At 65.4% G+C, this 24,122-nt stretch overlaps 4 protein-coding genes across 5 annotated transcripts; 1 reads left to right on the plus strand and 3 right to left on the minus strand.

Moving 5' to 3' along the window:
- Positions 1 to 1,626: 1,626 nt before the first annotated feature.
- Positions 1,627 to 5,344, minus strand: CHLRE_12g507500v5 (uncharacterized protein). Its single transcript, XM_043068181.1, has 3 exons — positions 4,952 to 5,344; positions 4,451 to 4,576; positions 1,627 to 4,220 (listed from the first exon to the last, which is right to left on the minus strand). Exons 1-3 carry the CDS (start codon positions 4,970 to 4,972, stop codon positions 2,352 to 2,354), a joined length of 2,016 nt encoding a protein of 671 aa, XP_042918186.1. The 5' UTR covers positions 4,973 to 5,344; the 3' UTR covers positions 1,627 to 2,351.
- Positions 5,345 to 5,498: 154 nt separating this feature from the next.
- CHLRE_12g507450v5 (uncharacterized protein) lies at positions 5,499 to 8,724 on the minus strand. The gene is made up of 6 exons (XM_001690785.2): positions 8,408 to 8,724; positions 8,179 to 8,337; positions 7,853 to 8,042; positions 7,177 to 7,301; positions 6,741 to 6,960; positions 5,499 to 6,402 (listed from the first exon to the last, which is right to left on the minus strand). The coding sequence occupies exons 1-6, from the start codon at positions 8,509 to 8,511 to the stop codon at positions 6,271 to 6,273; spliced, it is 930 nt and encodes a 309-aa protein (XP_001690837.1). The 5' UTR covers positions 8,512 to 8,724; the 3' UTR covers positions 5,499 to 6,270.
- Positions 8,725 to 8,848: 124 nt separating this feature from the next.
- On the minus strand, positions 8,849 to 17,382 carry CHLRE_12g507400v5 (uncharacterized protein). Its single transcript, XM_043068180.1, has 17 exons — positions 17,078 to 17,382; positions 16,607 to 16,712; positions 15,932 to 16,006; positions 15,449 to 15,542; positions 14,965 to 15,152; positions 14,529 to 14,709; positions 13,943 to 14,079; positions 13,483 to 13,566; positions 13,012 to 13,243; positions 12,580 to 12,711; positions 12,212 to 12,302; positions 11,704 to 11,804; positions 11,348 to 11,468; positions 11,106 to 11,187; positions 10,541 to 10,678; positions 10,198 to 10,281; positions 8,849 to 9,827 (listed from the first exon to the last, which is right to left on the minus strand). Exons 1-17 carry the CDS (start codon positions 17,269 to 17,271, stop codon positions 9,765 to 9,767), a joined length of 2,103 nt encoding a protein of 700 aa, XP_042918187.1. The 5' UTR covers positions 17,272 to 17,382; the 3' UTR covers positions 8,849 to 9,764.
- Positions 17,383 to 17,534: 152 nt separating this feature from the next.
- CHLRE_12g507350v5 (uncharacterized protein) lies at positions 17,535 to 24,026 on the plus strand. 2 transcript variants are annotated; one of them, XM_043068178.1, is made up of 7 exons: positions 17,535 to 18,185; positions 18,618 to 18,922; positions 19,068 to 19,323; positions 19,715 to 20,164; positions 20,402 to 20,539; positions 20,826 to 20,907; positions 21,187 to 24,026. In XM_043068178.1, the coding sequence occupies exons 1-7, from the start codon at positions 17,955 to 17,957 to the stop codon at positions 23,226 to 23,228; spliced, it is 3,504 nt and encodes a 1,167-aa protein (XP_042918189.1). In that variant the 5' UTR covers positions 17,535 to 17,954; the 3' UTR covers positions 23,229 to 24,026. The 2 variants fall into 2 exon arrangements, with proteins under 2 accessions (XP_042918189.1, XP_042918188.1); XM_043068179.1 differs by having other exon boundaries at positions 17,535 to 18,086.
- The last annotated feature ends 96 nt before the right edge of the window (positions 24,027 to 24,122 follow it).

Raw genomic sequence — 24,122 nt, forward strand, 5'->3', positions numbered from 1 at the left:
GCAGCCAATATCCCCAAGCACGAAGCTCGTTCTATCGACCGCTGTCGAGTGTGCAACTAGGACCGTACGTTCGTGCGCAAGCAAGGCGATGGGCGGAGCGCTCCGCGGTGTTCGAGACACATGATTTCGGTAGCGCAAGGGCACGAACGCCGCCGCCATCACCGCCGACCGCACCTTGGTTTGCGTGACCGGCCGTTGGGCCGAGCGCTTTGCGAGAAGAGCTGCATACGCGAAGCCAATCAAGCCCAGCCACCAGGGCTGCCGTCGCCCGCACCATGACCTCCCCGCGTTGAGGACTACTACCAAACTCTGGCAGCACTTTCGGCCACTAGTGCAACCTCAACACGGGCGGGCTGGGGCGGGCACGGCGGACTTGGTGGGGTATCGGGAGCTGCGAGGCCGGAGGTAGGAGGCCGCTGAGGGCCACGAATGAGTTGCTAGGCCGCTTGAGGCATGAGTGGAGGCTATTGTCGGTTTGAGAGATTGGGATTATCGTTTGGGGCCGTGGCGGTTTGTAACGCTACACGGCAGTAAGGAGTCAATAAGCGCTGACTTATCGCAGCGCAGTGGAGATAAGTCTAGTTATTGCGACGTAACTGCCGTGTTGCGTTAGAGTCACGCACGGCGCAGGACGCTCGGGTACGTGCCTGTGCATGGGGCCGAACCGAGCTGGGTCTTGTACGCGTCAGGAGCACACGGCGCCTTATCTGCCGTTGTGCTTCTGTACTGTATTTCGGATCGTCCCTCTGCCGGGACGGTGACAACCCACCCGCCCCCCCTGGTGCCGCCGCGGATTAATGTGGTGGCACCCGTGGGCGCTGCGGCGTGCGTGGTTGTCTGGACTCTGCTGCTATCAGGCACTTCATACATGCGACACACCCAGTACTGGCAGCACTTTCGGCCACTAGTGCAACCTCAACACGGGCGGGCTGGGGCGGGCACGGCGGACTTGGTGGGGTATCGGGAGCTGCGAGGCCGGAGGTAGGAGGCCGCTGAGGGCCACGAATGAGTTGCTAGGCCGCTTGAGGCATGAGTGGAGGCTATTGTCGGTTTGAGAGATTGGGATTATCGTTTGGGGCCGTGGCGGTTTGTAACGCTACACGGCAGTAAGGAGTCAATAAGTGGATCATATCAGCTCCCATCCCTCCTGTCACAGAATCGCCCATAGCGACAGCCGCCACACAGGATAGATCGTGATGTGTGCAAGAAACACTGCATGAAAGTGGCACAGCGCGGCGCCAATGAAGGTATAGGCGAGCGGTGCAAGCTTCAATCACAAAAGGTGCAGCGCCCAGGATGCAATGGACAGCCTGCTGACAGAGGACAGGCGCCTCAGGGGACAATGTAGCAGGAACCGCCGTAATGACAAGCCGGGGATGCCCTGTGGATGGGAATTACGCGCCGTCAGGCCTTCATCCCACAGTAGTATGGGCTGGTGGCAGGCAGTATGGACTGAGGCAGGTAGTACACATACAGACTGCGTAATCGCATGCAGTGCCTTCATCGGAGTGCAATGAACTGTGGACGGTGACGCGGAGAGACCGAGAGACCGAGGGAGGAGCCTTGCGCGGCTGCGCGGTTACCAACACTGCAGCTACCTGATTGCTGCTCTTGCGGACTCTGCGCCCCACATTACAGAGCAACTCCGAGGCTTCGCACGAGAGGGGCCCGAGAGACCCGCCCCGCCCGCGCTTCATTCACGCCACAACGACCCCTGCCTCTGCAATACGCAACATGAGTCTGTTCCCCTTGAATCAAGTCATCATAGTCCGCAGCTTAGGAAATACACGCGGTGTGCGTGTGCGGCTTGCGCTCAGCGGCCCCCTCATAAATAGGGGTGATGATGGCGTCCCCATCCACATGGATAACCAACGCTGTAATATGCTTCGAGCTTCGCTCGCTTTGCTGCAAACAATGCATTGCAATCTTACCACTTCTCCCTCATTCCCTCGAGTACCGACCACCATCTTTCGTAACACAGGTAAGACAGGCAAACAGTTGCCCTTTGTTTCTTGAACCCCCGTGGTTTCTTGTTGTGCACACGGTACCCGTTGAGCAGCGCAAAGCGTAAATGCCATCGCCACCGGACGTCCCCACAAGCATAGGGTAACATTCACGGTGGCAGTGACGAGCACATAGACGCCACACATACAACAACGTCATGGCCCGCTCACTCTTGTGTAACACGTTAAGCAGTGTTGCATTGCACAGCGTCAAAACCAGAACCTTTTTAAAGCGCCACCCCATGCTTATTCATTAGCTTTGATACCCGACGTCCTTACGTAAAAGTACAACGGCCGCCGCCGTACATCCGCCTGCGTTCAGGCATTTACCACCAGCAACATTACTTGCTACTGCTTGCACGCGTACGCTGGCGCGCTGGCGCGGCCGTAGCGCGCGAGCACTGCCGCCGCCGCCGCGGCCGCCGCCGCCTGTGTCACCTGCTGGCGCTCGGCCGCGTACAGGCTTCGCCCGCCCAGCCGCTCAGTTGCCGCTGCCGCCGCCGCTGGGGGCTGCAGCGCGCCTGCTGCAGCTGCGACTCCTCCATGGCCGCCAACCGCGGCAACTGCCGCAGAGCTGCCGCCACCACTAGCACCATTGTTTGCGGCGGTGCGCGAACACCATCGAAGGGACAGCAGCGGCTCAGACATGGGAGCAGGCGAGGCCCCTTGCGGTCCAGTGCCGGCACCACCGTACCCGTGGAGCGACACTCGCCAGTCATTGCCACCGCGCCCATCGAGTGGCCGAACATGCAGAGGCGGCTGCTGGGGCTGAGGAGGCTGCTGCTGCGTCCAGCTCGAGGCCACGCCATATACACCGCTCCCGAGCATTTGCCCTGCCTCACCGCGGCCATTGCTGTAACCGCCGCCGCCTGTCGCGGCAGCAGCCCCGGTCTGCGGCTGCAGCAGCTGCTGTAACAGCAGGTGGGCAGCTGCAAGGCCGTCTCCTGCTGTCAACTGCCGCAGCCGTGCGGCTATGGCGGACACATCGGCCGCCGTGACCTCGCTGCAACGGATGCTGCTCCCATCAATCTCGCCAGCACCGGCAGCCGGAAACACAGGCGCATTCGCGCCGTCACAAGACGCAACCCGCTGGCGCTTTGCAGCGGTCAGCTCGTCCCACTCCCGCGCCCGCCGGCTTTCTGCGGCAGGTGCCGCGGCGCTCCCCCAAGCGAGGTCAGACCCCATAGCGCCGAACACACCTTCCTCCAGCTCCTGCAGACGCCGTGCGATCCTGTCTGCGCTGTCGCTGCCGCCGCTGCCAATGCTCGGCAGCGCCGCCTGTGCTGCTGCGGCCTCAACGGGCCGACGGCCGACGGCAGGAGCAATGAAGCCTTGCGTGGGGCCAGCAGCGGCGCCGGCGGCGCCCTCCGCCGCTGCCAGCAGCAGCAACAGTCCGTGATCGGCAGTAGAGTCCGCGACGCCGTCAGCGCTGCCGCTGCTGGGGACTGCGACCTGGGTGCTGCCGTTTCCGCCGCCACTATCCGTATACACTAAGCTGCTCATGTCTGCCTGCACTCGCCGCGCCGGCATAGTCGGCACGCCGAGGCTGCTGGGAACGGCGCTCAGGCTGAGGTTGTTGGCGATGCTGCTGTCATTGCTGTTGGGGCCTTCGTCATATGCAGGCTCGGCTAGGCCACCAGCAGCCGTCCTGGCGATGTGGCTGTTGTTGTCGCGACCAAGCCGCAGCAGCGGTACATGCAGGCCGCGATTGGGGCTCGCGTCAAGATAGAGCGCCGGCATAGGTTGTGGCGACGGCTGCTTGCGCTGTGGAAAGTCGGCAGCAGCAGCAGGCGTCTGCACTGCAGCCGCACCGGCCAGCGGCTCCGGCGACTGCTTCCGGGGCTGATACGGCTGTTGGCCAGAGCTGCCGTCGCGCACGGGCAACTGTGCCGGCACAGCTTGTGCTGCTGCTGCGGCTACCACCACTGGGGAGTAACTCGCCTGCTGATTAGCAGCGGAGCCCAGGCCTGTGGCTGCCTGTTGCAGCTGCCGCAGTTGTCGTGCCGCGTCCTCGGCGGCTTGTGCCGCTTCCTCCCAGCCATCAACACGCGCGGCCTGGGCCGTGGCCACGCACGCCGGCACTTCAGCTAGCGCTGCCGCCAGCGCCGCCACACGGCTTTCCGGCTGGTCCTCACGGCCCTGCACGGCGCGTGCATAGGTGCTGAGCACTCGGCGGTTGTTGCCTCCCTTGCTGCGAGTGGTGCTGTAGAAAATGTTCTGCACACGTAGGGTGAAATGAGGGCGTATGCATGACCGAGGACCGAGGCAAACGGACTTGGGAAAGGGAGTACTACCTCGCTCTTCCTGTGCATAGATGGTCCAGGCAACATGCCCTACGCCGTCAGAAATACGTACATCGAAACATGTTTGGCGGTCCACTGGTATACATCGTTTGACAAACGGTTGACGGGGGCCGCCGTTTCTGGGAAACTGGCAGTTGGACGCACCTTTACTTCTGACGAATCCCGCTGGGGCAGATGTGCCGCAAGCCTGGCCCAGGCGTTGCCCAACACCGCGTGCTGATGGACAAACGTGATTTCCTCGGACAGGCTCCAGGGCGGGCGGCGCAGGCACTGTGTGAAACCAACATAGCCAAGCGTAGCGAATAGGCACGAAACCCAGGCAGGTACCGAGTGAGAGCGAAGCACAAAACCCTGGGTAAGGCGGGCCTGCATCGTAGCTAGCATTCTAGTGCATACATATGCATTAAGACATTTGGGCGTGCGGGTCGAGTGGTCTGGAGCTCATTTCCCTGATGCATCAGTGTAGTGCCAAGCTCACAGAGACAGCTGATAAGCTGCAAGCCAGTTCCGCGCTCGTACGCGCATGTCTACACTGTTTCCGGACGCGCTGTACACGAACGTTTCGCCCTGGACCAGTTTCGCTCACTCGAACAATAACCCAGCGCCGGCGTTGAGCTATTCTGCAACCATAAGGCCGAAGCATACCTTGCGGCGCAAAGGATCCATGCTTAGCTCTGCGCCAAGGAGGGGTGCGCCCTCGCCCGAAGAGTTGGAGAATCGGGCCGCTGGGCTCGCGGTCCATAAACTCGTCGCAGTTTGCGTGTCTCTGCCCCACATTTATGAGCTTGCAGTCGATAATCGGTTTGAGAGCCGGGAGCCGCTCGTTTAGCAAAGTTGTCTTCAACTGGCGCAGGTCTGTAGGCTCCGCACAGCGAGTGGCAGCCCGCGTACCTATTCCTGGCAGGGATGGAACATTTGAGTAGAAGTGGACTTCAGAAGTATCAGACATCAGCGCCACGTGAGGAGCTCTTGTCAGCGTGGTGGGAAGAATGCGAAAAGACGGTTGGCATGAGAAGAGACCCTGCCAGCACATACAAGTGCATACATGTATGCTTTTTATGCACTTGAATCGATTTTCTCTTTGTCAGCAGTCCAGACGCGTCTGGGGCGGCCTTTGGGTTTTAACGAGTTATGTCCAAGGCCCCGGAGACAATAACGGTGGGGTCGCCAAGTGTGCTATCACACGATGCGCATAGTGAGCGATATGTATCGCCCACTTCGTGGCACGCCCTCTCACCCTCCTGCACCGTCCGTCCGTCGGGCCAGTCAGTTGCTCCTGCAGTTGCTCGGCCGCAGGTGTAGCCGTGGCGGCTGCCGGCCCTTCGATGTGTTCGCTTCAATGACGGCGTTCCTCTTGCGCTTTGGCCTTAATTCACAATTGGGGTCATATGAATTGCCAGTTCTTCGATGCACGCAGATGCGGATGTGGAGTTGTGAACGAAGCAGGGACACACGCGCGTGACAACTGATGCCCAGATACAGTGCGGTAACACGCAAGGATCGGACACTTGACTCTGGCGGCCATACACATACTGCGAGGCTGCCACAGTGCCCGACTCCAAGCAATGTAAATTACACGCCACGACATCGCGTCGCACGAGCCATCTTGCGCGGCGATTTCGGCGGCTGCTACATGGTAATGAACGCCACGTCCAAAGCCGACCGGCCTGCCGCCGTGGCTGCTCCCCGATCAGCAGACGGCAAACCAGCAGGGCGCCACCTGCATTACCTACCACCCCAACATCCTTGCCGACCGCCGCCGCGCAGCGTTACTCAGACGCCGGCGGTCCGTCGCTACGCGCTGCCTCTGACTGCCACAGCCACGCACTGCCGCCCCGCACACCAGCGCCCACGTTGCATTCATACCGGCTCCATTGCGCTGATTGCCGACAAGCTGCGCCGCGCCACCACCGCCTCCGCCTCGAGCAACCAGCACCAGCACCAGCACCAGCAGCACCGGTTCATCAGATGTGGCGGATGATGACAATAATGAGCATGAGCACAATCAGCACGATGAGCGCGATGATGCAAATGAACATGCGGCCGCGCTTCTGCGTCGTCTCCGCCGCTTTGAGCTGCTTCACGCCCTCCTCCACCTGCAGCAGTCCCGCACCCGTGCAGACGGCAACGGTGTCAGCAGGTGCAAGGCAGAAAGCCAAGGGCGGTGCGGACACACGTGACAGCAGTACTGTGTCTTGGGGCCTCGCCACGAGGAGAGGATTCAAGCCTCACGCCGGTCCCGGCTCCCGCTCCTGCCCCGACCAGCAGCTGCTCAATCAAATCTTTCCCACTCAGCGGCGAGGGCCACTGTCTCCGCTGTCTCCAACCCAGCAAGCAACCTCCCAATCCCACCCACCAACCCTCCCTCGCTGCCTTCCTCCCTCGCTCCGCCCTCTCACGCTCCCCTCCCCTCCCCTTCCGCCCCCCCTCCCACCTTGACCGACGTCTGCGCGATGTTGTGGTCGATGCGGTCCAGCATGGTGCCCTGCTCAAGCACCAAGGTGGACATGTCGCGCATGATCTGCGCCAGCTCGGCGATAGCCTCCACGATCTTGCGGATCTCGCTGTCTCGCTCGGTGATCAGGTCCGTGCTGATGTCCACCATGGCCAGCTGCGCCTGCGTGAAGCCCGGGTCCACAGGCTCGCCGCCAGTCCTGGGTGTGGGTGGTGGTGGTGAGGTAGGGAGGGTGCAGGTGGGTGGGCGGTGGAACGGGGTGGATGGGTGCGTGTGGGAAAACCCACAGCGGCGCCGTTCACGCCCGTGATAGTCCCTGCCCCACCCGCGTGCGCCCCGCTTCCAGCAACGCTCCCCCCTCTCCCTCATCCTGTTCCTCCTCCCCCTCCTCCCTCCCCGCCCTCCGCGCACTCACTTGGTCCCCTCGTCCGCCTCCACAAGCCCGATGACGCTGCCCGCCTCCAGCCCCTTCTGCTGCTCCACCTTGTTCAGGAAGCGCGTCTCCTCCTTGCGGAACTCCACCGACAGCTTGAACAGGGCCTGGGAGGGAGGGAGGGAGGGAGGGGAAGGAGGGAGGGGGGCGGTTGGGAGGGAAGGGAACGTGGTGGAGGTGAGGGGCCGGCGGAGGGGAGGACTGGAGCTGGCAAGGCACGTTCTACCAAACCGGGGGGGGGGCAGCGATGCGTGCGCTCGCCTGTCGGTCTAATCGGCATTCAAGGCTTGCGGTGCAGGGCTCAGGGGCACAACTGACTGTGGGCGCTGTGCTCGCCACGGCCCGCGGTACACGCGCCCCACATGCCCCAGCGTGCCAAGTTCCGAGGGACCAGCCTGCAGCCTGCTCCATTCCCCTTCCTTCAAGGCCCGCACCAACCGAGCATGTTGACACCGGCCCTGTTGCGGGAACCTCGAGTGCCTGCCCTCGCCGCTTGTCCCCTCCCCTGGCGCACTGTGTCGCGCCCGCGGCCGCTCACGCACGCGCTCACGCACGCGTTCATGCACGCGCACCCGCAGACTCACCGTGCCGGCACACGCACCCACACCCACACCCACAAACCCACACATGCACCCACACTCGCGCCCGGCATACTCACCGACGCCAGCTGCCGCTGGACCTGCAACCGGACCTCCGCGTCCTCGTTGCGCCCCGTGCTCTGCGCCATGGCCCGAATGGCCGCGTCTAACCGCTTAAAGCTCTGCTGGATTTCCCGCGTCAGCGCCTCTGCATGCACCTGCGCCTCACTTTCCCCGTCAAAGGTCACGAGCAGCGCCTTCGCGTGGTACCTGGCACCGGCAAGGAAAGGTGGGAGGGGTTGTTTGAGCGTCGCGTCGCCGGTTGGGGCAACTTGGGTGTTGCAGGTGACCGGTCGGAGTGGTTAGGGCCCCCACTGCGTGTGCGCCGGACGCCGCTGTGACTTACTCCTTCAGCTTCACCAGTCGCTCCTTCACTAGGTTCATTTCTACTCGGATGCGCTCCGACTGCAGCACCCAGACTGGCGACACCGAAGAGCTAGCTGCCCCTGCTGCCTCCACATCCGATGAGCTTCCCAACGCGGCACTCATAAGCTTCTCCGTGGCCCTGCATTAATTCACGTCATGAAGACTCTCCAGCGCTGATCACATGCGAGTTCAAGGCCAGGACTCCTTACTTGTCGCCCTGCGGAGGGCCTCCTGAATGCTGGAGTCTCCGGGCCTCATTTCGAAGGCGTATAAACTGTTGAGTTAGATTCCGCGTGCTCCCAAATGGAGGCATGGCTAACGGGGCGCGCTTGGCGACAATTGATTGACTGAGGCCCCCTCAAAGTTAGGCTTTTGCCTCTACGTATATCAGCAGTTGAGATTCAGTGAGAAGGGGCTCCCTTGCTGTGCGTAGCGGTGAGGGTCTGAGAATTCCTGTGCGCAGGTGTTGGAGGGCTGGCACAGTCCGCAATGTATGTGTGTACTCTGTGAATGGGCTTGAGTTGTGTGCACAAGTTTGTGGTCTGGCCCAAAGGTGCTGCCGTGCTGGCGCCCTGAGGCGGCATCAGCCATCAGTTCCGCCGATGAGATACCCGCCAGGCCGACGCCCCCGCCGCGCCGGTCGCCCTCCCAAGTCCGAAGGTGATTCCCGTTAGTCCTTCCCTTGAGACCTACCCTAGCCGCCTAGCTCGCTCCTCCTACGTAGCGGCATAACCTGCACAACAAGCAGCTGTGCTTCATGGCTCCTTATACATGCTTCAGCGTGGGCCAGACACCAGGTCTCCCAGGTGACCGGAGGAGCCGGCGCCAGTGGGCAGCGGTGTCGGGCGGTGTTCACAGACTGAACGTGCGACCAGGCTGCGCAGAACCCACTCACACCTTGACCGTGCTGCCCTAGACAGCCTGTACCAGTGCACCCACCAGACGGCACCCATCCATAGCATGCTCGACGTCCGTCAGTCCGCGATGAGCACCCACCTACGCTGCGACGCTGCCCATCTTCCGTCGCATAGAGCCTCACAAGACAAACGCAACGCCTGTGTAACACAGTGCAAACGCCTCTCCCAAGACGCTGCATGCCAGGCTGATTGCAACGCGCGCCGCTTGCCCAACATCCCCAGCCCCTGCCCCATCCTACTTGCAGCATCACTGCAGCAGCCCGCAGCAGCTAGCCACCATGCACTCCGCGCTGCTACGGCCGCGTCACTACAAACTGACGCGCACCAGCACACCACGCTACCGCCCCATGGCACACGCGGCGATGAAGACGGCGGCGGCGGCGGCACAGACGCCATGCTGCCCGCGCTGCCGCCCAACCGCCTGCCCGATCCCGTAGCGCCTGCGTTGACGAGCCTACCGCCTACGAGCAGGGCCCCGGTGCTATCTGACATGCAACACACCGCCGGTTGTGCAGCGCGCCACGCCAGACTGGCCCCCTCATAACCCGGCCGTTCCTCTCCCCCTTAAACTTAATGCATGTCATCCCCCTCTGCCCTCCCACCACATCCACCTTCGCATGGCACTGCGCCCCCCGCCCCCGCACCCCGCTCAGTGTGTGGCGGGCATTGCGGCGTACATGGCGTCCAGCTCCTCCTGGAAGCGGGCCTTGGCCTGTGTGCAGTGGAGGCACCAGGTGGCGGGGGTGGCGGGGGTGGTGGTGGTGGCGAGGGGTTGTGAAGATGGTTGGAAAAGCGGTACAGGATGCACTGAAGACTGCAGACTATTCTGTTATGTGCACAAGCCCAATGAGAAAGTCCCATCATGGGTGAGGAGGCGGGGCCGGGGCCGGCAGGAGCAGGGAAAGCGCAGGGGTCAGCTGGAAACGGTTAGCTGGAAACGCCAGTGCCATTTACGACGGAAAAGGCAAAGGCCGTACACGCTGTGGCACGCTTGTGTGTGCTGCGCGTGTGGGAGCTACGCACGTGTTGTGTCGCCGTGTGCGGTAATGCCCTCTGCCGTCCCTCCCCAGTCCCCACCGTACCTGCGGCCGCTTGAGCTTGAACGTGGGTGTGAGCATGTCGTTCTCCACACTGAACGGCTCGGGGAACAGGTGGATCGTGTGCACCTGCAAGATGAGGCGCATGCGACGGGGCAGGAGGGCGGGGGCGTGTCAGGAGGGCGGGGGCGGGGGGGGCGAAGGGTACGAGACACAAACCGGAAGTGCGCTGTGCGGGTGGGGAGGGGGGAAGTCCGCACGCGAGCGGTGCTGCCCCGAGGCCGGCTACACACATGACCACTGCAGTCAGGCGACGGCGACAGCCGCCCGCCCGCCCGCCCGCAGAGACTCCTGCCACCGGACCCCCCCCCCACACACACACACGTACCTGCTCGAAGCCGCGCAGCTGCGCCTCCCGCGCCTGCTCCTGCATGGACTTGAGCACGGCGTCGCGCACGTGCGGGTTGGCGCACAGCTCCGGCAGCGAGCCCGCGATGCCGCGCTCCTTGGCCCACGGCACCAGCACCTGAGGGCCGGGGGTTACACGCATTAAGTTTACGAAGGGGGGGGGGGTTACATGCATTACGTTTGCGAAGTCGTAGCCAGCGCGGGGGGGGGGGAGGGGGGCTGGCCGTTCATGGAGAACGGAGCGAGTAGATCATATGTATTGGGGCGGGGACGCGTGTTGCGTGTGCTGTGTGTCATGTAATGCGTGTGTGTGTGTGTGGGGGGGGGGGTGTAGAAACCAGCCCAAACTAAACCGAACGGGAGCCGCAATGGACTTTTAGGGGTCTGTCCGTTGCAACTGCCATACAGCGACCACGCAAGAACACACCCAACTACACACGCACGCAGTACATATGCGCACGCACCCCTTGTTGTCACCTCCCTTTTGTGGCGTAACACCAGAAACACGCACACGCACGCGCACACGCCCCCACGCCCGCACGCACCTCCGGGTCGGGCACCACCACCGCCACCAGCTGGGAGCGCAGCGAGTCGCCGTACACAAACACCTGCAGCACCATGGGGCTCCTGCGGGGTGGGGGGGCGGGCGCAGAGGGGCGGGGTGTTGAGCGGGGACTGGGTCGGCACAAATCCAGCCGCATTAGCCCAGCCGCCTTAGACACGGACCGAAACCTAGCAGCGACCCTAACTGCCCCGCCCCGCCCCTCTCGCACTATGCTACTCTCACCGCGTGTAGGTGTTCTCGATCTTCTCTGGCGCAATGTACTCGCCCTGCGCCAGCTTGAAGATGTTCTTCTTGCGGTCAATGATCTTGAGCCGACCGCCCTCCAGCCACGCGCCCACGTCGCCTGTGTGCAGGGCGTGTGCGGAGGTAACAGCCCGAGCCTAACACAAAAGTCGCGGTGTGCAGGTGTGGGCGGGGCGTTCGCGAGACATCGTACGGACATTCCGCGCCCGCGCCACGCCGCTCCTCCCGCCCTCCCCTCTTCTCTCCCACCCCCACACAGTTCTCCTTGCCGAGCGACTGTTTCCATACGGGATTGGTTCAACGTTAACCCCCCCCACACACACGCGCGCGCGCACCTGTGTGCAGCCACCCGTCTCCGTCCAGCACGTCGCGCGTCTGTGCCTCGTCCTTGTAGTAGCCCGCAAACACGCTGGGGCCGCGCACACAGATCTCGCCGCTGCACCGGGGGAAGGGGGGTTGGGGTGGAGGCGGGAAGGGTTCATGAGTAATTATAAAGTGAAGGCGTAGCCAGGAGGGGGAGGGAGGGGGAGGGAGGAGGAGGGAGGGGGAGGGAGGAGGAGGGAGGGAGGAGGAGGGAGGAGGGAGGGAGGAGGAAGGGGGAGGGAGCAGAAGGGAGGAGGAAGGCGGGGATGACGGCTTGGGGAAGGTGATTGAGGGATGAGAGGCCGGTGTCATAGGCAACTGAGGATAGGTAATTCCTGCTGCCCGCCGCTGCCTGCTGCCCCTGCCGTCGGCCTACTGCCCCTGCCGCCTGCCTACTGCCCCCTCTGCTGCCCCCGCCGCTGCTACCCCCCTCCTCCTGTGCCTTCTTCCCCCCCTCCCCTGCGGGCCGCCGGCACCCACCGCGGGTAGGGGCTGTCGCGGGCGGTGTAGCCCATCTCGGGGATGTCCACCAGCTTGATCTCCACGGCGGGGTTGGGCGCGCCCACGTGGCCTGCCAGCGGGAGGAGGCGGGGGAGAAGGGGAGGAGGGGAGGGAGCGGAGGCGATGTTGTCGATGTGGGCACCACTCCAAACCGGGTGGGGGCATTTGTTGATACCCCCAAACGATCGAGATGGAGACGCAGACGCTGGGACCCGTGGCTCCCGTGGTTCCCTCCTCATGGGCGCCTGCCCCTCCATGCCTCACCCCTCCCCTCCTTTCACACCTCTCCTCCCCTCCCTTCACCCCTCCCCTCCCTTCACCCCCCTCTCCCCCGCAGCCGGGCGCACCCGTGGTGAGGTCCTCGGCGCGTGTGGTGGAGATGGTGCAGGCGGCCTCGGTCATGCCGTAGCCCTCCAGTACCACGGCGCCGAAGCAGATGCGCAGGAAGGACATGACCTCCTCGCTGATGGGGGAGGCGCCTGGGGGGAGGAGAGGGGGTTACATTCATGATTATTCAACTGACTGGGGGGGGGGGTTTACAATCATGATCATCTATGAAGGGGGGGCAGTGCTAGCCGAGTCCATAGAAAACCCTTCTAGTCCCTAGAAACGGGGGCGGGTACACCGTGGGTAAAAACTCACGCCCATATAACGCTCCCGTCATCGACACCAACACCCACACGCTTGTCCCAAGTGCTTTCCCAACCCCCCAAACACACACGACACGCCCCCTAACCCCCAGACCCCAGACTTCAAACCCCCAAAGCCCCCGACCTCACCCGAGATCATGTACTTGAGCTCCCCGCCCAGCTTGGCCCGGATCTTGCTGAACACCAGCCGGTCGTACAGCCGCCCCCAGCGCCCGCCCACGGGGTCGCCCTTGGCCAGGCACGCCCGCTTGTGCGCGTAGGCCCGCTCAAACAGGCCGCGCGCCAGCGGGCTGCCGGTCTGCACCGCCAGCATGACGCGGTCGTAGATGCGGTTCCACAGCCGAGGCACCGAGGCGAAGATCTGGTGGAGTTTGGGAGTGGGGTGGGGAGGGGGCGTGGGGGAGGTTACATTCATGAATAGCACGGGGAATGGTAGACGGTAGACTACCTTTGGGAACAGCAGGGGTGGGGAACGGCGGGCGTGGAGAGGGCATGGGAGAGGAGTTGCTCGAGGTGTCCTCGGAATGCCGAAAACAGCTCCCCTCTCCCCGCAAACACGCACACGCACCCCGCTACCCCCGCTTCCCCCACCACCCCCACCTGCGGCTTGAGCACTGTCACGTCCTCCAGCAGCTCCTGCACGTTGCCGCTGTAGAAGCCCACAGCCGCGCCCAGGTACGTCAGCTGGGGGGGGGGGGGGTAAGATGAGGGGCGAGAAAAGGCGGAAAGGAGGAGGTGACAACACCAGGGGGCGGGGTGGGGAGGGGCGTCAGGCACACCATCACGGACACCAGTTTGCTGTGCAGGTCACACACGCGGCTGTGCTCTCCGCCCCCCCCCCCCCCCGCCGCTACCCACCAGCCCCTACCAGCCCCCACCAGCAGCCCCCGCCCACCCATCCAGCACCTACCCCACCACCCTGCTTTCTCACGGGGTGGTCAAACATCCACCCCTCAGCCCCGCCCCTTGACTCCCTTTCGACATCCTTGCCACACCCCCCCCCCCCCAGTTTGGGCTGGTATTTACAGCCCCCCCCCCAGCCCCGCCCAGCCCCCCTCACCAGCACGATGTTGACCCGTTCGTAGATGTGCGCCAGCGGCAGGTACGACAGGTGGCGGTCGCCGGGGGAGCTCTCCGTCAGCAGCGTGGCGGTGCCGGCAGCGTTGGAGATCAGGTTGCCGTGCGTCAGCACAGCGCCTGTGGCGGCAGGTGGCAGGCAGGCAGGGGGTGGGGGGGGAGGAGGTGGTGGGGGGGGGGAGGAGATGGTGGTGTTGGGGGTACACGCATTAAGTTTACGAAGTGAAGTCGTAGCCAGGTACAAAGGTACACAGTACTCGTCATTGTAGTCCGATGTGGGGGGGGGGATACATTCATAATTAATTTTGAAGAAAGGGGCGGGGGTCTTTGCCCGAGCCCCATGGGATGGGGCGGGTAGGGTGATGGTGGTGGGAGATGGGGGAAAGGGGTAGTACCACAAGCCGGCACGTGGCGAGTCGGCGGCGGGTTAAAAGGGGGCAGCGCCGCCCTGCCTGCCCGGACGCTGCTCACCCCATATGCACGCAGCACGTACGCCACGCGACCCTGACCACACTCACCCCACCCCACCCCGGACTCACCCCACCCCACCCCACCCCACCCCACCCCACCCTTGGGCGTGCCGGTGGTGCCGCTGGTGTAGCACAGCGTGGCGATGTCGCTGGGCTTGGGCGGCAGGTGCGCGCGCGGGTGGCGGCGGCCCAGGCCCTCCACCGCCTCCAGCGTCATCAGCCGGCAGTGGCTCGCGCCGGCGGGCGGGTCGGGCAGCGGGCCACTGGCGCCCCACACCACCTGCGGCGTGCGGGCGCGTGTGCGTGTGACAGAGCGTGTGGGCGTGTTGGGAGAAGCGTGCGAGGAAAGGGTTGACACCACATGTGGCCGTGTGCGGTTGTGCGTTTTGTTTTCTAGCATACGGCAGAAGGCCGCCTCTGCCGCCACGGCGCCACGCCCACCCCCACACATACCCCAGCCCAAATCACCTCCCAACCCCCAACCCCCCAACCCCCGCACGCCACGCACGCCACGCACGCCACGCACGCCACGCACCAGCAGGCGCACGGTGGGGCAGCGGTGCAGCACCGTCAGCATGGTGGGCAGCACCGCCGCCGACACGCCCACCGCCGCCAGCTCGGCGTGGTTGGCGATGAACTCCACAGCGTCCGGCCCCAGCGTGTCGTACAGCGGCACAGACACCATGCCGTACGCGTGCAGCGCGTAGTCGTACAGCAGCCACTCTGCATGCATGGAATATTGTGTGTGTGAAGATGAGCGTTAGGAAAAGAAGACACGTGTATGTGTGTGTATGTGTGTGTCAGCCTCCCGCACACGCCCAGCCCCTGCGCCCGCACAGCTAGCTGCCCCTAGCATCTGGGTCGCCGTCAGACTCGACCTGAAACTGACCCCTCCCACGCAGTCCCGCCCACCCTCCGCTCCCTCTTGCCTCGCATCCATCCATCAACCTACCCGGCATTCGTTGGCATCCGGCGTACGGCATAAACCCCCTCTCCTCCCCCTCCCCCTCCCCCCTCACCCTTGCAGTTGACGCTGTAGATGCCCACCGCCGACTTGGGCTGCAGCCCCAGCTGCATCAGCCCCGAGCCCAGAGCCGTGCGCACGTCGCTAGCCTGCGTGCACATGTGCACACACACACGCACAGTCACACGCACAGTCACACCCAGACGTGTGCACATGTACACTGTCCCTGTATACTGTATCCTTTCTCCGCCTTAACAAACGAACTCACACAGACACCGGATACGCACGCCACACGGGTCGGCGTGGCCGGGTCCGGCTGCGCACCCACCGCCTCCCACCCGGCACCTGCCGCAAGCGGCACACCAGCCGCGGACCCGCCTCCCACCCAAGCACCCACCCCCCAGCTCGCCAGTCAGCTGCCAGCCATTAGCACAGGGTGGGAGGCCAACGCCCAACCTTACCCTGCCCCAACCCTACCCCGGCCCTGCTCTGCCTGCCCTGCCCCCCCCCCCCCCCATACACACACAGACACACACACCTGCGCGTAGGTCATCCACGTGTAGGCGCCCAGCCGCCCCTTGTCGTCCCGCTTGCGCCAGCCCAGGTACGGCATCTGTACGGCAGGTGCATGTGCATGTGTATGGCGGGGGCGGACGGGGGGAGGGTAAGGGCAGTGCGGGGCGGGTGGCGAGAGGGGAGGGGAGGGCGGGTGGTCGGCGGCGGGGGGCATGGAGCGGGAGGGGGCTGGCCTGCGACGGACGGCTGTAGTGGACCCGTGCTGCAACCGTTGCGCGGGCAGTCGTGGCGGCAGGAGACGGTGCTGAGCGGTCCGTTGGTTGCCACACACGCACACGCAGAGCCCGGCCAGGCCGGCAGCGCCTGCTCCGGCAACACTCGCGCTGCTGCCCAGCCGCCTCCGACCCAAACCCTGGCTCCATGTCCCGCCCACAGCCCAGCCCCCTCCGCCCAGCCGCCGCCGCGCACAGCTCCACGCTGTGACGCTGCCGCCGCCAGCTTGCAGCTGCGCCCTTGCGCCGTTGCACTCCACCGCCCTCCTGCTGTTGTTGCCTTCTCCAACTGCCCATACGTACCCTTCCCTCGTTCCTCGCCCCTCTCCCTTCCCTGCCCTCTCCGCCCTCTCCCTTCTCTGCCCTCTCCTTCCTGATTGCTCGCTCGCTGTCCCTCCCTGTCCCTGTCCCTGTTCCTCACGTACGTGCGGAAACTTGGAGGCCGCATACTCCAGGTTGTCGTGTAGCGTGCGCACATGGTCGGCGGGGGGCGGGTAGGTGGACACCAGCTGGAAGGGCGACGTGGCGGAGCTGCGTGTGTGCGTGTGTGTATGGCACATGGCGGGGGTGGCGGCATGGGGGGTGGCGGTGAAGGGGATGGGGTGGAGGGGGGAGGAAGGGCGGGACGGGGCCAGGTGTGTTTGGACAGTGGAAGGGTGAGTGCTGCACGTTGCAACCAACATGTGAACGACGCGGGCCAGGGCACGGGGGACACGAGCTACGAGGGTCCGGCGGAGCGGGTTGGTCAAGTCCGCAAACAACAGGGGGGCCGGGCAAGGCTGGCGCGGTGGCGTGCCAGGTGTCGGGTAACCGCAGTGGGCTGCCGCGACTGAGCGTGGTGACGGCGACAGTTGCAGCGGCCCCGACGCGTCAGCACCCGCCCGCCCGGAACTCACCGGTACACGCTCCATGGCCCGTCGGGCGTCAGCTTCTCAGGCAGCGCGATGCTGAAGGTTGGAATCTCAACCTGGCTAGCGTGCTGGTGCCCCGCTGTCGGGGCCATGACAAGTCCATTCGCTTGCTCCGCAGCAAGAAGTTGCCGGGCAAGCAGCTCTGTGCGTTGCTGAGCAGTAGCTTGTGCTTGAGCCATTTGCGCGGCTGCCTCTAGGGCTCAGCTGCGTAAGTTGTTTGCTGCACTCTGTGTCCCCAAACCGTCAACACGCCAAAAGTCTAATCAAGTTGGTAACTTACAGGGTACAACAGCCAATAGCATGCTACAAATGATTTGATTTGCACACATGGTCTTGAGTAAACAGGGCTTCGTGCCCATCCATCGTGGCACGATCGCCGTTCGGGCGCGAAAGCGGTTCCTTTGCGCTCGCTATCCTCAATTCGTGTATGTATGCCCAAATTGCCCGCCTTGGGCTGCTAGGTAGGGCTAGGTGCAGGCAAGTCTTGCACCCTGGTTGGAAGACCGGAAAACGGGCTTCTACCGCACACCACTGCAAATGTTAGATATGAGCTTGCAGTTCCTACTAAGATGACGATACTACAATAGCGTTAGCATAGAGGAGACGAAGAATGCAGGGTCAGGGCCAAAGTTTTACAGTGGCAAACGCCGGGATACCGTTTCATTCCAGCGCAAACCACGTATACAGCTATTATCCAGCTGGATCGCAGTCTAGCTTCAGTAACGGGGACACTGCGACACAGAACGCCAGCCAGAACGCTCAAGCAACAAGCAGCGCTGCATACTCCTACTCGTATGCTCCCAACAGCCACATCCCAGCACCGTACGGTGGCCAACCGGCCCAAACGAGTCCATCGCCCTCGATGATCTCCAGCTTGCCGCCCGCAGCTCCTCCTGTTGCAGCTGGCAACTCGCAGGATGTCGTCAGGGAGCTGCAGACAGCGCGTGTGGAGCTGGAGAAGCAGAAACTTGAAACGACGTCGTTGCGGGACCTGGTGAGCAGCTTACAGGGTGCGCTAGCTGCGGAGAAGCAGCGCGGCGAGGACTTGTCGCGTCAGTTGCACACGGAGGCCGTTGCGCACGCAACCCTCAAGGTGCGCCGCCTCGAGGCGGGAGGAGGGGAGGAAGGGGCTGCTGGGGTGTGTGGGCGTCCCGGGGGTGGGGGAAGGAGCGACAGCAAAGGCGGCACGCACCCACACTCTTGGTGGCCAGGGGCGACGCGTGTCCAAGCCTCCCGCCGCCACCGCCCCCGCCATCGCCTCGCCCCCTGCTGCACCTGACCCCCGTGTACAAGCGCATTCCCCATGCACCCTGTCCCTTGCTCCCACTCGCCCCACGCCACCATCCACACCGCCATACGCAACAACACCCCACTCCTTCCTTCCACACCAATCCTTCCACACCACTCCTTGCACACCACTCCTTGCGCACCAATCCTTCCACACCACCACTGATGCTAAACAACGAAACGAACCACTGCCGCGCGTGTGTATGTGTGTGTCCCCCCCCCCCCCACGCCGCCTCAGGCCGAGGTGGAGCGGCTGACGGCCGCGCAGTCCGCCACCGTGCGCGAGCACGAGCACATGGCCGCAGCCCACGCCGCCACCGTGCGCGAGCTGGAGGCGCGCGGCGCGGAGCTGGGCCGCCTGCAGCGCCAGCTGGAAGAGGCGCAGGCGGCGGCGGCGGCGGCAGCGGAGGCGGCCACAGCAGCAGCGGCAGCGGCGGCAGTGGGGCCTGGGGTGGCAGGGGATGCCAAGCCCAGTGCGGGCGGGGCGCGGCCGCAAGTACCGGCCAGCACCTTCTCCAGCCCCTCCAAGCTGGACGGGTCGAGGTGAGGGAGGGATGTAGATACCAGCCCAAACTAAACCGAACCCAAAGCAAAAGAGCGAGGAGGGGTGGAGGGAAGCAGGCCCGCAGTCCCTTAGGCACAAGGGCGAGGGACGACCCCGGTCAACGCCGTTCCCTGTTCCCCGCAGGCACTCCCCTCTCAGTGGCAGTGGCGGCAATAGCAGTGTTGGCGGCCAGCACCACCACGGCACGCACGGCGGCACGCACGGCGGCGGCGCTCACCACCTGTCGGGCCCGGAGGAGGAGCGCTGGGCGCTGCGGCTTCAGAAGGCGGAGCGGGCGCTGGAGGAGGAGCGGCGGGTCAGTGAGGACCTGCGGCAGCAGCTGGCGGCGGCGGGCGCAGAGGCGGACGCGGGGCGGGCGGCGCTGCTGCGGCTGCGGCAGGTGCGGCCGGGCGGGACGGGGCCGGTGGTGTGGGTGTGGGTGTGCGGGTGTGTGTGCGGGGGGGGGGGGGGGTAAAGCTGCACTGGGGATGGAGGGTAGCTTATTGGGGGTGGAGAGGCAAAATTAGGGCGGCAGGGGCGTGGAGCAACTTCCAGGCACAGGTTGTGCGTGGTGTGTGTACATCTGTGTGTCTGGAAAGCAGTAGGGGAAGGGCGAACATTGCGTGTGTATGTATGTGTGCAAGTGCTGGGTACATGGGCCCAAGACACGCGCGTGTGTGCAGGCGCATTCGAGCGGTTGGGTCTGCAGGTGGGCTGACGCATGTGCACGCATGGGCTGACGTGCTCCCCACATGACATCCCACACACGTCCACGTCCTCCCGCCACGCAGTTGGAAGTGGACCTCGACGCCGACACGTTGTCGGAACTGTCACTGGCAGCAACCGCGGCGGCCCGGCGCGCCGGCGGCGGCGGCGGTGGCGGCGGGAGCATGGGCTCGCCCTCGCTAGGCGGCGCGCTGAGTGAGCCGCTGCCACTCACGCCAGGCAGCATCCCAGCCTACCCAGTGCCGCTGGCGGTGCCGCACAGCAGCAGCACCGGCGCCGGCCTCAGCGGCGGCGGCGGCGGCGGCGGCGGTGGGCTGACGGGGATGAGCAGCGCGCCCTCGCCGGCGCTGTTGGGCACGGGTGGCAGCAGCGGCGGCTACGCCGCGACATTTGCGGCGGCGGCGGCTGGCAAGCGGGGCAGCAGCGGCGGCGCGGGTCCGGGTGGGGCTGGCGGCGGGGGCGGGGGCGTGCCGGCGTCGCACCGGCTGGAGGAGCAGGTGGCGCGGCTGAAGAAGGTGCGAGGCGGCGGCGGGTGTGGGGCGGGGCGGATGGGGAGGCGGGGCTGAGGTGCGCAGTAGAAGAACTGCACAAGGCAGGTCCAAGGGCAGGCCGAAGTGATGGGGTTGGGGTGGTGGAGGGGGTGCAAGTGGTGGCCCCGAACACGCCTGCCATGCCCTGTGATGATGCGCTTCCCCACCTTCCACACTTCCCCGCATTTCTCGCCCACACCCCCATTATCCTCTGCGGCTCAGGAGGTGGAGCTGCTGCGGGCTGACCTGGGCCGTATGGCCGCCGCCGACGAGGCCGCCAAGGTGACGGTGCGGGCAGCCGACGACCGCGCCCGGGCCGCCGAGCTGGTGTGCCTGGACGTGCGGCGGCAGTGCGACCAGGTGGGGGGGGATGCTGGGAGAGGGGGCGGGGGGCGTGGGGTGGGGGGTGCATGTGGGGTGGGGGTGGCGGGCTACAGGAATGTCAGTGGCCGGGGAGTGGTTGCGCCCGAGAGCCCCCTCGGGATGATGGGCGGCGGGGTGCCGGGGGGCGGGGCGGGGGGCTCGGTGTGTTCTTTTATACTGCCGAACCCCTTGCCTTGCGAACGATCTTCGAGGGAATAGGGCAGGTCAACAGGAGCACGTCACCTTAGAACATCTGCGGCTGCCGCTGCCGCTCCTCCTGCAGGCTGCCCGCACCATCGGGCGGCTCATCGACGAGAACAACGACCTGGTGGCTAAAATCAACTCACAGGCCAACACGCTGTCGGGTGAGGCAGGGCGGGGCAGCGGTGGCAGCGGGCAGTGGAGGTGGCTGCGTTGGCCGCGGTGGCAGCGGTGGCGGTGTGGCGGCGGGGCTGTAGGGGGGGGGGTTGTAAATGCCAGCCCAAGGTTAGGCGAACCGAATGCAAAAGAGGGGTGTCGGCGCCCGCGCCTTCATAAGCCTGTGGGCCTTGAGGTAGGGGTTCGTGTGCGCCGAAACCCGCGCATGGCCCTGACGCGAGACCGTCCCTGCCTCGCTCTCTCCCTCCCTCCCTCTTCTCGCACAGAGTACAAGTCCGTCATCAACAAGCGGGAGTCGGAGCTGCGGGCGCTGGAGCAGCGGCTGCGGCAAGTGGCCGCGGTGGACCCAGCCACACTCACTGCAGCCACCGCGGGCGCCGCCGTGGGCGCTGCCGTGAGTGCTGCCGGCGGCGCTGCCGGCAGCGGCTCTGGGCCCCACGCGCCGGGGCAAGCACGGGCTGCCGGGTCCGGCAGCAGCAGCGGCGGCGGCGGCAGTGCCAGCGGGCCGCCGGGCTCGCCGCCGCGGCAGCACCACCTCCACAGCCCGCAGCCGCACCCGCCGCACCCGTCACAGCAGCCCCCGCACGCACAGCACGCCCCGCACGCTCCGCACCCCCAGCACCCCCAGCATCAGCAGTTGCTGCTGCTGCCTGGCGGCGGCGCCACGGAGGCGGACTGGAAGCTGGTGATGCTGGCGGAGGAGGTGCGGCGGCTGGTGGGCGAGGTGGCGCTGGCCGCAACCGCCCTGGCGGCGGCACGGCTGCGCGCAGACACACACGCCGCCGCCACCGCCGCCACCGCCACCGCCGACGCCGACGCCGCTGACGCCGCCGTACCCTCTCCGCAACCGCCTGCGGCGGCTGGTGTGATGGTTGCCAACGGCCGGCCGCATGCGCTCTCCTCAGGCGGCGGCGCGGGTGTGGGCGCGGTTGCTGGCGTGGACCTGCCCAAGGTACTGACGCGGCTTGAGGGGCTGGCGGGCCGGCGGCTGAGTGCTGGCGAGACGGCGGCCTACATCATCGAGCTGGCCACACACATGGAGGCGCTGGAGGAGGCGCTGGCGGAGGCGCAGCGGCAGATGGCGGCGCTGGGCAGCGGCGGCGGTGGAGGAGGCGGTGGCGGGGTTGCAGGTGGGGGTGGAGATGGAGGTGGAGGTGGTGGCAGAGCGGTTGGGTTTGCCGCGGCGGAGGCGATTGGGGCTGGCCGCAAGGGCGGCTCGGAGCATGCCTCAGCGCAGGCAGCGGCGGCGGCGGCTGCGGCGGTGCCGCCACCGCCGGCGAATGGGCTTGCGGGGACGGGCGCGGGCGAGGGGCCTGAGGGCGAAGGGTGGGCGGCACACGGGCACCACCAGGTCGGGTCGCTGGCGCACACGCACACGCAGCAGCAGCAGCAGCAGCAGGAGGAGGCGGCGCGGCGCTCCTTTGGTGACACGCACCTGCGCGGGCACCAGCACCAGCACCAGCACCCGCAACACCAGGAGCCAGCCGGCAGCGGCGCGGGGGCCGCCGGAGTTGCTGGCGTCCCCTTCGCCGCTCCCTTCGTGTACAACGCTAGTGAACAGGAGGCGGCACAGCAGGGCCATCAGCAGCAGCAGCATCCCCAGCAACCGTACCACTATCAGGAGCACGCACCTCACGCGCTGCAGCTGCCGCAAGTGGCGCCGTTGCCATCGCCACCGCAGCCGCACGCGGTCGTGTCGCCATTTGACCAGCTGCCCGTGCGGCGTGAGCACTCGGCCAGCGGTGGTGCTTTGCCCCATGCGCCGCTCGGCTCGGAGCCGCCGCATCAGTCCGGCTCCTTGAAATCACAGCAGCTTGCCGTAGAGGCTGAGGCGGCGGCGGCGGCGGCGGCCGACCAGCCGCACAAAGAGCGACTGGACTTGGCAGCAGCCGCGGCGGCGGCTGTTGCAGCGGCGGACAAGGCGGCAGCCGAAGCAGCAGCGGCGGCGGCAGCGGAGGCGGCTGCTACGGAAGCTCAGCAGCAGTCACAACAGCAGCAGCAAGAGGCGGGGTCGCACCCGCAGCACCCGCAGCTGGCAGCGGATCTGACGCTGCTGCCTCTGGCGGCGCTTGAGGCGCCGCCGTCGCCTCGCGCCATCGTGGGCGCAGCCGCGCTGACGCATCCGCACTTGCAGCTGCCGGCGGCGGCAGTGACGGAGTATGGCGGCGCGGCGGCTGGCGGCGCGCACGTACTGCTGGCGGCGCCGGGTGGCGAGCTGGATGATGAGGAGTTGGCGGAGGGGTTGGCCAAGCAGCGCCGCTCGCGTGTGGGGCTGTGGGGCTGGATCTCGGGCGATGGGGGCCGGTGACGCAACAAGCAGGGCAGCAGGGCAGCAGCGCAGCTTGGGAAGAGGCGAGCGGGGTGCTGAGTGCGGGAGCGATTAGTTAGGTAGGTGGTGAGAAGGGTTCAGCGGAGTCAGGTGTTCATTAGTCTGAGCAGGAGGTAGCTACTGACCGCATCGCCGGACCGCATGTAAAGATCAGACGTCGAGGCGGCCTCAGGCATTTGAAGGTGGTGTTGGTGAGGCACTGTCATTCCATTGGGTGCGGGCTGGTAAAATGCGATGGGACAGGGTAAGGGCAGATTGGCGGAGACCCGCAGTGTGCAGCGGATCCCCAGACCCCAACATCCAACAATCACGGCATGGGCGCGCGGCTGGTATAGCGCGGGCTGATTAAGGCGTGGGGGCACGGACGACACGTCGGGCCCGACCGGCACCGGCACCGGGATTGAACTATGTATGCACTGCGCCACCCGCTTATGCACTGCGCCACTTCCGTTGCCACTATGGCGGTGTGCAAGGTCCACCTAGCAGACGATGCGATATGCAGTGTGTAAGGATGAAGCATGGCGTGGCCACCACTGATAGCCGTGGACAGCTGGAGTGTTATCGTGACGTGGAGTGTGTTATGGGAGCCCGGGAATTCACGAAGCCAGAACCGCAGACACCTGGTGGACCTGAATTCTCAGGAAGGCGGAAGCGCTGCCTGTGTACCGGTATACTTGTGTGGGGGCGGCGCCAGCCGCACACGGCACACGACTGATGGCGGCCCTACTTGCGGGCCCTGCCTTGCAAGTGTTTTGCTTCAGAATTCAGAACTAAGCCCCGTCCGCACCCCCAGACCCCGGTGGCCCAAACCAGCCGTCCAGCCAAAGACGAAATTGTGCAGGTGACCCCCTCCTTGCAAGAGCTGGATGCCAG

The sequence above is a fragment of the Chlamydomonas reinhardtii genome, chromosome 12 (assembly GCF_000002595.2).
Source record: "Chlamydomonas reinhardtii strain CC-503 cw92 mt+ chromosome 12, whole genome shotgun sequence".
NCBI lineage: Eukaryota > Viridiplantae > Chlorophyta > Chlorophyceae > Chlamydomonadales > Chlamydomonadaceae > Chlamydomonas > Chlamydomonas reinhardtii.